The sequence below is a fragment of the Chiroxiphia lanceolata genome, chromosome 8 (genome assembly GCF_009829145.1).
Source record: "Chiroxiphia lanceolata isolate bChiLan1 chromosome 8, bChiLan1.pri, whole genome shotgun sequence".
Taxonomy (NCBI): Eukaryota; Metazoa; Chordata; class Aves; order Passeriformes; family Pipridae; genus Chiroxiphia; species Chiroxiphia lanceolata.
In genome coordinates this window covers 16,748,893-16,762,541 of record NC_045644.1, presented here as the reverse complement: position 1 = coordinate 16,762,541, position 13,649 = coordinate 16,748,893, and the positions used below count along the sequence as shown (strand labels likewise).

General features: G+C 35.4%; 1 protein-coding gene across 1 annotated transcript in view; it reads left to right on the top strand.

Annotated features, from left to right (window-relative positions):
* MYOF (myoferlin) overlaps positions 1-12,959 on the top strand; it is a 66,679-nt gene extending 53,720 nt beyond the window's left edge. The window contains 25 exon segments of the mRNA XM_032695180.1: positions 1,139-1,150; positions 2,423-2,521; positions 3,074-3,213; positions 3,943-4,019; positions 4,022-4,095; positions 4,204-4,295; positions 5,637-5,807; positions 6,342-6,490; positions 6,708-6,716; positions 6,719-6,761; positions 6,763-6,844; positions 7,797-7,885; positions 7,966-8,017; positions 8,019-8,074; positions 8,646-8,716; positions 8,719-8,790; positions 9,105-9,203; positions 10,145-10,165; positions 10,168-10,250; positions 10,253-10,274; positions 10,277-10,315; positions 10,318-10,334; positions 11,259-11,368; positions 11,711-11,858; positions 12,309-12,959. Of these exon segments, the coding sequence (XP_032551071.1) occupies positions 1,139-1,150; positions 2,423-2,521; positions 3,074-3,213; positions 3,943-4,019; positions 4,022-4,095; positions 4,204-4,295; positions 5,637-5,807; positions 6,342-6,490; positions 6,708-6,716; positions 6,719-6,761; positions 6,763-6,844; positions 7,797-7,885; positions 7,966-8,017; positions 8,019-8,074; positions 8,646-8,716; positions 8,719-8,790; positions 9,105-9,203; positions 10,145-10,165; positions 10,168-10,250; positions 10,253-10,274; positions 10,277-10,315; positions 10,318-10,334; positions 11,259-11,368; positions 11,711-11,858; positions 12,309-12,344 (1,863 nt within the window). The 3' untranslated portion in view covers positions 12,345-12,959.
* The last annotated feature ends 690 nt before the right edge of the window (positions 12,960-13,649 follow it).

Here is a 13,649-nt window from a genome sequence, read left to right as displayed (position 1 = left end):
TTGCGAATTGCTAACGGTATGATTTCCAAGAAAAAAATCACTCCAACTGTCTTCAGAAAATGACAGTTCTATGCAAACCTTAAAAAATTATGCTGTGTTTCTGATTTGAAGTTAGACAAGACTAGTAAGATATGGTAGACTTGAACACCCCCAGCAAGATAATTACTTAGAGAAATGGGAGTAAATGAGTATGATATACCAGAGTGATGTCCTGACTTATTGATGCATTTGGTTTGTATTCATAAAATGTTTTGCATATTTCTTCTGCTTTTCACGAAAAAAATTATGGCTAATGCTTTTAAATAAAAACACAAGGTATAATAAAAAACACTAGCACAAATGACACTTGTTAATTACGGCTTCCAAATGGGATGCGTGATGCTTGCTCTTAATGGACTATCAGGTCATAATTATGGTATCTGTGATTTAACAGGTGAAGCATTTTGGATTGTGCACATTGTTTTTATACTTATATGGATAGATCTATAAACACACATATACTGGTTGTTACTGTACCTTATAATTCGTGTTGAGCATTAGCAAATTACTTTATAGAGAAGCAAATAGTGAAAAAAGGCAAAAAACCCCACTTGAATCTTCCATATGTGAAATTTTTTTGGAAAAGAATCTTTGGAATAGGTTCAGTTTTGTAAGTGCTCTTAGAAACATTTTTCATCTGAAATAAATCAGATCCAGTGCTTTGTGCAACTGCAGATGAAAGCAGAGAATGATGCTACTGTGGAAATCAATAAATAGGATCCAGACTGTAACACTACAATGATACAATAAAAACCAAGCTTCTCTCAAGTTTTGCTTTGCTATGTGAAGAACAAAGCACAGGGTGATAATGTTTTACAGTCCTCTGTAAAATCTGTTTTTCAAATTTATATATATATGTGCTCCAGCTTAATATCTAGAACATATTGACAGCAGAAAAAAAAAAATCCAAGTTAAACATTTGGTGTCTGAATATTCTTCAAAAACATTTCTAAATTATTGTTAGTAACTTACTTCACATACATACTGTGTATAAAACCTCAAACTTTAAAGCTTGTTTAACTGTCTAATATTCTACAAATCATATCCTTACCATTGTTTCTATTTTGCTCTTTTTTTATGACTTGATTCTCATGAGCAGCTTACAGAGAAGGTAACGTATACTACTTTTACACATTGCTTTCTTGTAAATGAGATATCCAGTTGAAAATCAGTATATCAATATTGCCTCTAAATTAGCATTTTAAGCGTGTGGGTGAGAACAGTAATCTCTGAAAATATTTTATGTAAAACCTACAGTGAACTTGTGATGTGGTAAATTTGGGAAAAATATGAAAGACTAAAATAAGAAGCCCTATATATAAAAAAACCCCAAAACAAATAACAAAACCAAAAAACCAAACAAACCATCACCTTTAATGATCCGTATAATAATTTAAGTTTCTCTTTAAATCCATAGAGTCTTAAAAAAAAAATTGAATTTACACAGTGAATGAATGCTATTCGTTACCATGGAAGTATGTTTTCAGGGGTATATAATTATATTATGCAACCCTTATGAATACAGAAAATAGCACTCAAACACAGTGATTATCAGACTTAAATAAATACTGTATTAGTGGAAATATATAGATTGCTAGCACCTAGGGTGTCATGAGGCTTATTGAAGTACTATTTTTTAGGAGGCAAGACTCACTACTCCTTTTCAGCTGCACTCAGTAAGCAATAAGGTAGATCTGCAATTGCAAGACTCTGTTATGATACAGGCAGTCTCTGCTGGTTTTAAGGGAATGATGTATGGTTAGAGCAGTTACAGGTCTGTCCCAGTTTTATTACATGGCAGTGGTTTGAATAACTAGGAATGTTGGAAGCAACTAGCACATTTATCCCTCGAGAAAGTTTCAGCATGTTCACTGTAGTTCTCACAGTCACGCAACCCCTGTAACAAATACCAGGTGTGATGGTGCTGTTCCTTACCAGCTGAAGCAATGACTGCACCAGCAAAGTGTACCTGCACATCCTCTGACTCCAGTAATTTAGAACTCAGGTGGTTAGGCTGTACTGCCCTGCCAGAAGGTGGAGGAGAGAAATACACACACCTCCCAAAATCAGTACTTTGAGATAGGTATCTAGATACCAGTAACTAATCACGTGCTCAGAGGTGGCTGGCTGTTGACTGTCAACACAGCTGGATTACAGACTAGATACCTAAACCTGGGTAAGACACATTCCATTTTTTTAGCCTTAATAGTTAATTACATTCTATTCTCTTTCAGATGAACATTTAATATTATCTAACTGATAATAAGTTTCAGAGTATATTATCTTCTATGATGCTTAATTGTTCATTTTTTCTGCTGTACAGCATGATATAAAAGAGGATTTATCTTCTAACAAAAAAGTCTTTTATTTGCTTTTCTTTAAGGAGGAAGAAATTGTTGATTGGTGGAGCAAATTTTATGCTTCAATAGGAGAACATGAAAAATGTGGACAGTATATTAAAAAAGGATATGACACTTTAAAGGTATTGCTCAGGATAAAATAAATTAACGTATCTCAGAGTTTATAGGCCCAAGACCTAATCAGAGCTGTGCCCTTTGTTATTTTAAATGCTTTTCAAAATTTAACTGTACCTGATTTCCTGTAAAGGTTCATTACTAATTCATGTGGTGAAATGAAAATTTTAAGAAGGTGTTTTGGCTTCTCTTCTACTTAAATACACTTATTAGGAGATGTATCAAGAGTTTAATATTACCTTCAGTCAAAGGGGATTTTACTCTTGACTTCTTAGGGTGCCATGCAAATCCCAAATAAACATACACATTGATAAAGTATGAGCACAGAGGATCAGTACTTTTACTGTTTGTTGCTTAAAATTTGAAGTCACTTTTATTTCTCATCTAATACACATAATGAAGAAAGTAAAAATAAGCTTATGGCATGATACTTACTCTGTTTTTAACAAGGCCTAAATGAGGCTTGATCACATCTCCAAACATTGCATTTGCTTCCACTTTGATATAAAAACTATAATTTCTAAACTGCATTGTTTGCATTTTACTTTTTCTTTTTTAAGGTGTATGACTGTGAATTGGAAAAAGTACCTGAATTTAATAACTTGACAGACTTCTGTGATACATTTAAACTATACAGAGGCAAATCTGAGGACAATGACGATCCATCAGTGGTTGGGGAGTTCAAGGTAAATTTCAAATGGTGGGCAATAACCAAATGCTAGTTGCGTCTAAGTAAGTGGTTATCATTGAAGTAGGTCTACATGCAAGCTGAATATGGATGTGTGCATCAATAGGGGCAAAAGATGCTTGTAACTACTTAGGTACCCTTCTGTGTCAAGGAAGGTACAACTATGCATTGCTCACAATACACGTGATACATGTTAATTTAAAATAAGTATCATTCCTACTAATGTAATCTTCCCTGGTACGTGTGGGACAGAACCTTCCCAGATAACCTCTTGAACAGACTAAAGTTTCACCTGCAGACATTCTGAGCAAAGAAACTCATTTTTAGAATGAATTTGGAAAAGGTATTTTCTACTATTTCTGTGTCTCTATGACTTATATAGATTAAAATAATGCTAATGTAGAAAACCCAAACCAAACCTTAAACGATGCTTTTGGAGAGGGAAACAAATACAAGATATTTGTTATGTGTTCTCAGCTGGAGCAAACTGAGTAATTGTGTTGACATAAAACTAGCTGAATTAATTAAATTGCCAAAGGATATAACCTTGTCTTTTTAGTAAGTCTCGTTATCCAGAACACATTAAAATAAAACAAAAGACTTCCAAGTGACCGTGGATCAGGCTATAATATTGCTATTCCTAATTACACCAGAGTGTGTATGTGTTGGATAAATAAGAAAAAACAACCTAGCTGAGTGACTTTTCTACATTTCTTGACTGAGCCTTTATATTACTTGTAGGGATCCTTTAAATCTATGCACTGCTGACGATCCCACTATTCCAGCTCCTCCCCGCCAGTTCCGGGAGCTGCCAGACAGTGGCCTCAGGAGTGTATTGTGAGAATTTATATTGTTCGAGCTCTGCAGCTTCAACCCCAGGATAATAACGGGCTGGTGAGACTTTTTGCTTTGGAATGTTTGCAAGCTAATTGGTGTAGTATATTTTAAATAAAGTTAGTCTTCATAATACTCCTTAACAATATTTTTTCTTATTTTTAATAGTGTGATCCTTATATAAAAATATCTCTAAGTAAAAAAGTAATTGAAGACAGAGATAATTATGTGCCTAATACTCTCAACCCAATTTTTGGCAGGGTAACGAACTTTTTTGTGTTTTCAATTTACTGTATTTTAAAATGTTTTGCTATTTTTTAAGATAAACCATTATTTGAAATATCCAATGCTCTATTCATGGTTGCATACTGACAGTTAATTATGAGTAAAATTGCATAAGGTTTTCCCTTTGATGTCATTGGACAACATAGAAGTTGGTTAGGCTGTCGATTTTCTGTATCACATGGGTAAATTGCACGAAGTCAAAGAATGTCTTTATCTTAAAACCACCCTGTGTTATGCATATAAGAATAAAAATATGCTTATAGAATATGGAAAAGTTTTAACTCTGAAAACTACTTGGATGTCACAACGAGTGATCAGCTTAACCTGCATTCCCAAGCACACTGGTCTTTCCATCAAAGGCTAATGATATCATTGAACTATGTGAATGAAAACTACTAATTGGGAATTAAGAGGTTCCTTCATTTTTATAATTACTAGTGGAATTCTAGTTTGGTGTCGAGAGGTTAGAGGAGGATTTTGGTAAATTAGGAAGTTTGGAGAGGAGGACTAGAAGGATCACAGAGCATTCAGAAAGCATCCTTTGCAGTGATGCACTACAGGATTTCAATTGTTTAGACTATACAAAGAAATAGACAGCAAAGAGATTTGATTACAGATACAGAGTACCTTCAAATTCCAAGTTTTTGCAGGAATTATTCTGGAAGTCAAGGTTTAAAAGTTTGACTAGAAATAAAACAAACAAACAAAAGAGATAGAGAGAATAATTAACCATGGAATACTCTACCTAAATGCTAATGGATTCAGGAGTAGTAGAAACCACAAGGCTGCAACTCTTTAAATTCAGAGAATTAATTTGAGAAAACTCTACAGTTGTTTAATGTAGGACAGCTAGATAACAGAATAATCTCTGCTAGTCATAGCAGTTTATCATTTGGACTGTAGTTTTTAAGGATCCTACTGCATTGTGTTAAAAAAATAAAGTTTCTAATCATAGAGAAACAGTGGATTGAACAACCATCTTTTTACAGTGGCTGGTAGAGCCACACCAGTTTCTTTCTCAGTCCCAATTCAAGCTGCTACACAGAAAACATCTAAGTAATACATTGTGCAGAAAGGAAGGAGGTAATATCCGAGGAGTACAAATGAAATTATTAATAAGTACAAATAGAAATTGGAGCATGAATGGAAATTACTGCTAGATTTATCAGCATTGGAAGCATCCCTTTAATATCTTGTAAAGGCTAATTGCTCAAAATAAACAAATAAGTGCTTTTTTAGTTGGTTTATTTTAATATTAAAAATAAGAAACATTGTTTAAAAGAGCAATAACCTTAACTGAGTATTTTTATTTTTAGAATGTATGAACTCAGCTGCTTCTTGCCTCAGGAAAAGGATCTGAAAATTTCAGTCTATGACTATGATGCATTGACTCGTGATGAAAAAGTGGGTGAAACCATAATTGATCTTGAGAACAGATTTCTTTCTCGTTATGGATCTCACTGTGGCATCCCACAGCAGTATTGGATGTAAGTAATTTTGTCTATTGAAAATTTTTATCTGTAGATCGAGTACCCAGTCTCTGAAAAAATCTGGGCTTCATCTAATTCTATGGTTAAAAAACAATGCTATGGCTTCTCATGGCTATTTGTTGTGCTCATTCCGTCATCTGAATTCCGAGTGAAGCTGTAAAGTCTTCAGAAGAACCTCGAATGAAAACCATGATGTCAAACATTTTAATATTCTGTTAATACAGCAATGTGTGTTATTTCTGTCCAGGGAACTCACACTAACAGTATTCTCTGATGTAGTCATGGAAATAAATAAGAAAGCATCTATTAGTGTAAATTATTTTGGTATATAAAGAAAAAAAGCACTCTGTCTTGGAAGGTAATTGAGCTGATACAAAATTATGTCACTGTATCAAACTCAAGTGGCCTCTGTTTAGTCAGTTACAGTGCTGTCCTTTCTGTATTAGTTTAATAAATACATTTTATTGTGTTATGTAAATACCCTGCATAGTGAATAATTTTCGGATGTGTTTCTTTTGCTTTCCCTAAAAGTTCAGGTGTGAATACCTGGCGTGATCAACTAAAACCCACCAAGTTATTGCAAATGTAGCCAGATTTAAAGGGCTATGCTCCTCCTGTGGTCTCTAACAATGGTAGAAAAATTAACTATGGGGGACAAGAGTATACTTTGGAGGAAGCTGGTGAGGTTGTTCACTATTTATATTTCTGTCTTAATTCATATTGATACAAAATATAAAACTTTTCAAGTATTTATGGAATATTAGAAAAAATCTTTGATATTTTCAAATTTGAACACATGTTTCTGCTCAGTTTTAAATATCTGGTTTTAATTTTGAAGTTCAAATGCAAATCCTGGTTCGTGAGTCCCTGTTTCTTTTCCTACTTCCTTCATTTTAGAAGCTAACAAGTTCTGCATCAGCATCTTGGCCCAGGTGAAGAGCGGCTAGCCTTCTATCCTCAGAACACAGGGATTGGTACCTGAACATGTGGAGACAGGAACCTTATATAGCACCTTCCAGCCCAACATCTCCCAGGTACTGTAAACAGGCTTACTTATGGTTTCTCGAATGCAGAAGTGAGCATTCTGAAATTTATATTATGTTGTCAATAGAGTGTTATCACTCAGGGGGAGCAGGGCTACAAACTGTTACTACTTGGCTGAAAATCTAAAGCAGATTAGGTCTAGAAACATAACAAAAGACAGTTATGGTTTGCCATTAAGAACTCCAAGTGACATCTTAAACACTGACAGAGTGGAAATTAGGAAAGATTTAATTATAACTTTGTTACTGAAATAAATTGGAATATGTAGTTTATACCTCACAGAAATAAAGGAGATGCCTGGCTCAAGAGCTTTCTAGCTGCATTCAGCAATGAGACCAAACTGCCAATTTCTCTACAAGGTTCAGAGATGCAAGTTTAAACATGAAGTCTTATTTTGGACATCTCTGCTAGAGAGGAACAAAGGCTAACATTAGTTTTCTGGCATTGTCTGACTCACCAGTGGTTGGGAGTCTTTTTTTAAGAAAGTTTTCGCAGAAACCAGAAAACTTCTCTGAAAAATAAAAGGGCTTGCATTTGAAATAGAGTGTAAAATCTACAGTGGATGCCTTACTTCAGAATATAGTAAGGAGACTGATCACTTACGTGGGGTAGGCCACCAGCTGCAAACTATCACCTGAATGACACTGGGCTGAATACCACCTCTGAAAGAACAGTGAGAACTATTTAGGCACCTAGCTTGCACTGATTCACTAGGAATTAATGTCCCTACCATCTTCTGAACTCTTGGCATTGTTCATTTGAAGAAGATTCTATAACGTAGGGATTGAGCTTGCTCTGAAGTCTGTAGAAGTTCTGACATTGGTAACATGATGTAGGTCACTAAAATTAGTACTGAGTGTGCCAATAAGCAGTTCCATGGAACTACAGTGACAAACCTGTATGCAGCATACACTCCCTCATTCATCTTCTCCACTACTACAGGGAAAGCTCCAGATGTGGGTTGATGTTTTCCCAAAAAGCTTAGGACCACCAGGCCCTCCGTTCAACATCACTCCCCGAAAAGCCAAGAAGTGAGTATCCCTATATATTCCACACCATCTGGCAGCCTGACAGAGGATATTCAATTCTCTTCCTCAAACATCTCTCTTAGGTATATCTTGCGGGTGATTGTCTGGAACACCAAAGATGTCCTTCTGGATGAAAAAGAGCATCACAGGGGAAGAAATGAGTGACATTATGTGAAAGGGTAGGAACACTCTGTTATGTTAACACTTGCTTACAATGAGTAACATTCAGAATATCCTGGGAATACCTCGACCGTAGGTTCCAAGGATTATTTGGTTCAGCCAGTCAACTGCTAACCTCAGAGAAGTACAGAAGTATTATGAGATAAAGCATGACCAGTTAATTTGTGGTGAAAGATCCCAGAATTTCATCTCTTGAGATGGGCAGCAACTAAAAAGGTAGTGAGTTGGATTTGGTGCTACATAACCTGGGTTCTTCATTTTTATGTTCCCTGATCTTAATGTAAAAAATTCAGTAGAAATCAGAGAAATGTAATACTAGGCTGTTGATTTAATTTCTCCTGAGAAAGAACTCAGCAACTCACTGCTGATACAAAACTGGTCTTAGCAGATGAGAATCCAGTCAGATGTTCCTATTTACAGTGCCAAATTGGAACCAAACTGAGAAAGGGCGTGAAAAACTCTGCAGCCCTCTGTGAGCAATTCAGACAGCTTGTTTGCAACCCCTTACTGACACAGTTACTGTACAAACAAGCACCACTGTAGTCCCACTGCAAACACCAGACACGTCTCTCTGTATTTTCAGATGGATGCCTGGTAATGAAGAAAATAAGCAGAAAACTGATGTTCACTACCGATCATTGGATGGTGAAGGGAACTTAACTGGAGATTTGTTTTTCCTTTTGACTATCTCCCAGCAGAGCAACTCTGTGTAGTTTCCAAAAAAGTAAGTATTCTAAAGATTTCAATACTTAGAATACAGGTTGTAATTAGTCTGATCATTTTGTACCTACATATTGAAAGAGACAGTTTGGCCTCAGTTCTGCATACTTTTCTCAAACTGCTATTGTGACCAGATATAGTTTTTGCCTTTAGGCCAGGAACAACACACTGGCAACAACAGCAGTCTTTTTAGCAAGAGCAAGATTAAGATCAGATCCTTAATACTTCCACCAACCCAGAATTCACAGGTACTAACTGACCAATCTTTGAATTTTCATAAGTAATTTTTAAAGGTGCTTGGGTTTTGTTTTTTAAAATTTAGGAACATTTTGGAGTCTTGACAAGACAGAATTCAGAATCCCACCCAAACTGATCATTCAAATATGGGATAATGACAAATTCTCCTTGGATGACTATCTGGGTAAGATTTCTAATAAAATAATTACTGTTGTCTCCAAAGAAAGATATAAAAAGAAGATATTAAATTATCACATAGGACATAAGGACTGTGTTTACAGAGTGAGAAACTGAGTATGCAAATTCTGGGAAACTCCTGGTTTCCCTCACAGTACAGGCTTACTTGTGATCATGAATGAATGAGTGAATATTCACTCAGTAAAGGCATACTTGAGGTGGAATCAAGATATATTTCATTCAGGTAAGCCCTCTCACAAGTGCATGAAATTATAATGTGCAGGAAAATTTGCTTTGCTTCTTTCTTTAATTAAAATTACTTAAACAGGTTACTTCGGTCAATGTAAGAGTGTTGACATAATGCGTATTTAGGTTTAAGTGATCTATTTCACAGTGTTATTAATCCTTACCTTCTCTAGACATATGGCTCTGCAGAAGATTCTCTGCACTGTATTAAGACAGCTCCAAAAGTCTTTAGCTTATATACAAACCATATAGGCCTCAAAAACTGAAACAAGTAGTTGATTTAAAACTGTCAGTAAGGTACCTAAATCATGCACTTAACTATTAGGAATTACATATTACAATGCTGTATTTGGGTATCTTCTGTTTAAGTGTGTGTGGGAAAAATCCTCTATTAAAAATCAATAGATTTATTAAGAATCAATAGATAAGGGGTAAGTAGAAAAATGCATTTGATCTTACATTAAAGAAGGAGGAGGTGATCTTGCTAAATCAAATTTATCAACACCAGCAAGATGGGTTTAAACACAGCCTGATGTGTCCCCACTTCCCTGCCTCGCACATCCTCAGACAAACAAGAATGTAATGTGTATGTTGATCGTCTTTCCTATATAACATGTTAGAGATAGAAAAGGTTGATGCTGAACCACTGTGCTGTATGATAGGTTGTCTTATGCAGTGTTTGTTTCTTTATCCACCTCCTAGGCTTTGTGGAACTTGATTTACATAAACAATCATTCCAGCAAAAGTTCCAGAAAAGTGTGATATAGACATGATTCCAGAATACAAGGCAGACAGTTCTCAGAAAGCTCCAGGACCGCCTCTCTCTTTGAACAGAATCCATGAAAGGATGGTGGCCATGTTATGTTGAAAAGGATGCTCCCGTATTTTAGCGGTATGATTGTTACTTCTTTAAAAGTACTTAAAACATGCTCACAAGTTACAAAGGAAGACTGTAAAGAGTCTCTCACTTAGCCATTATCTTTCAGTGGTTGGACAGGAGGGGGTAAGTAGAACAATGCGTGCACAAGTTCAGGAATTTGGTTCCAGCAAACAATTTTTTTGTTTTAAAGTGTGAGCTTAATATTTAATTTATTTAGTTGGTTTAGCCCTGCTTAATTGAAAGACTGTGGTGCCAGGCTGAGTCGTGTTATCTCACCGAAAAGCAGCCAGTTAAGTTATTGTGTGAGTGAATGCATAGTCTCAAGCAGCTCCCGGGGAGGACATCAGGAAGAATTTAAAGTTAATCCAAGGGCTTTTGTAAACAGCAAATAAAATTTCTGAACTGAGAACCCAGATTAGCTTTGTGATTATGAATGCATTCAGAAGACCAAAGCATTTAATCTATTCTGTGAAGAATATAAATGTATATTTATCATTTGTAGAACATTAAGCCTTTCAAGTGTGTCCGCCTCTTCTTTCTAATGTTTTTTGCCTTTAAACTTATATTACTGAATTTAATAAATGAGGAAAAATTTTCAGAACACATACCAGCCAAAGCAATATGAAAAATTAGATACTTGGTCATTGGATTGCTCTTGAAAGAAAAACTGGTTTTGTTTGCTAAATTGAAAAAAACAAAAATTGTAGCTTTAGGCAAGGAAGTATAGATGAATTAACAGAACAATTTTATGTACAGTGATTTGTTTTTTTCTATGTGTCATTCCCTGATACTGTGTTGTGACACTGTCACAGAACAGAAGTCACAGGTGCCACAATGAGCTGATCCCAACTGTAAGTACTGCTGTGTAAGTGCCGAGCAAGTCTCATTAGTGCTGTTTCAATAAGATCCTTGTCTCATGTCACCTTTTTTCTGAAGGGCAAAGTTGAAATGACACTGGAAGTTGTCAATGAAAAAGAAGCTGAAGAAAGGCCAGCTGGTAAAGGAAGAGATGAACCCAACATGAACCCCAACTAGATCTAACCAAAGTAAGATAGTTTTCTCACAATAGTGTTAGAAATATCCAATATCTAGCTACTATGATGTCTTGACAAAATCTGCATGAGCAATCTATTAGATGTCAGTTATCCTTTGCAAGACTTTATTTGTAAAGCCGGTCTTGATTCTTGTTTCCTTCTTTTATCCTCATTAAGATAAACGCAAGGTGGTTTCAGTATTAATGGCACGTGTTTACTGCAGGGGCTATCTTGCATTACAAAATTGTCTGTTTCTTCAGCCTCCAAACCAGCGTGTTGTAATGTGTCACAATCTCATGATAAGTATTTCCTGGTTTTATAGTATAAATAATACTTGTTTCTTTTAAAATGCAGCCGACCAGATACTTCCTTCCTCTGGTTTACAAATCCCTGCAAGACAATGAAATTTATGTGTGGCGCAGGTTTTAAATGGCTCTTTATCGGCCTTATCATCTTGCTGATTCTACTCTTGTTTGCAGCAGTGCTCCTCTATTCACTGCCGGTAAGAATTATTAAATGTTTGTTCTCCAGCTGTGGTATGAAGCTACTTCAGACAGGAGTCATCAGCAGGATGCACTCCTTATTCAGATGGGAGTCTCTCAACTCTGGTTAGCAGAGATATATGCTTATAGCTATAAAAAAATTCAGCTGATTTTATGAGAAACAAAGTTAGGTTAGAGTAACCCATTAACTAACGACAGAGCAAGTGAGTGCTTAGAAGATTTAATACCCTACACAATTAAAGTAGTTAATAGTTGGTCTAGAGTCTGGATTTCAGTCTGCGTTAGTCTGAAAAAAAATTGCTCATTTTTACTGTATTTGAACTGAAATTACCACACCCTAAATACATTTTGATCTGGTTTAATATCTTAATGTCTTTTTCAAAAACTAAACTGAAGTATTTTATGTACATCATTTTATCTCTCTTTTTCCTTCCCTCCTCCTCCCACAGAATTATTTGTCAATGAAGATCGTGAAACCAATTTAAAGAAGAGTTTTTTACCTCATCTTTTTAAATAGTAGAGTTTTCACCTCAGGCTGTGGACCAAAATCAAGCTCCTCCATCCTTTGTACCTGCTTGTATTTAGAACTGTAAAATAGATAATTAAGACTTTCAATAGGGTTAGCCAAGATTCAAGAGGTCATTAAAGATGTTTTTAAGAACCAAGAGTAATCCCCCCCTTACATTTCATGGGACATTTTTTACTTCAGTGATATCTACAAGTGGTGAAGTTCTACTTCTTTGCTTTTAAACTGGTTTTTCACAAAAGTCACTTAGGAGGCTGCCTGCTGTTGCTGTGTCTGTTTTTAATGGATATTCTCTTTGAGAATTCCTTTCATTTCTTTGCATTTTAACTAAAGAAAAACAACCACTACATATAATTACCTGTACCAGAGAAACATCACAGTGCAATCAAAGGGTCAGACATTGCTTCTAGAAAAGTTTTCAGCATCATGCTGCTTAAATTCTTAGTTACTACACTGTAGATTTGACAACGCTATATGTGTATCTTGACAACAACTTCATGTGCATAGAAATAAATAATATACGCTTTATTTACTATAATTTACATATTTTAAATAAAGTTATCCACAAGTAAAATTCAAGTTTCCAGTTTTCTTCATCAGTTACAAAACTACAAAGTATTAGGAATTGTGTAGTGTCTATCAGAGGATGTAGTGCCACAGGCCTGGAGTCTAACAGATATTACTGTTATCTACACAGTGAAGAAGAAGGAAATACCTCTGCACAAATTTCAAGTTAATTTATTCATTAATTAGGAAATTAATAAAGAAATTAAATCTGTTGAATGGTTTCACTGTACTCCTTGTATTTAGAGATGATCTTGAATCAAAACGCAAGAGTATACACAACCCAGATTGAACCCTTGTTTGAAATCTGATCTGCACATTGGTAGTATCTCATTTTGCCTCAGTCTCCTCTCTCAAGGCAGAGTAAAATATAATCTGCACTAAAAATCAGGTCACAATCTGTGATTCCACCTTACTTTTACAGAAGGCTGAAGCAGAAGCATCTCTGGACATCCTCTAACCCTTGAAATGTAGGAAATCTGGAGCAGAACCTGAAATCAGCATTTTGTACGATTGTCACACTCTTAACTGGATAAAAACTTCACCTGTCTTTAAAAAGATGCCAAAAATAACTGCAAGAATTAATTAGTCTTGAAAAACCTCTGTCGTATTTAATGATGCACTTAACACACAGTACTGTAACATAAGCATGTTGTCAAGTAAAATAATAAATTATACAGACCTTACTCTGTTGAAGAAG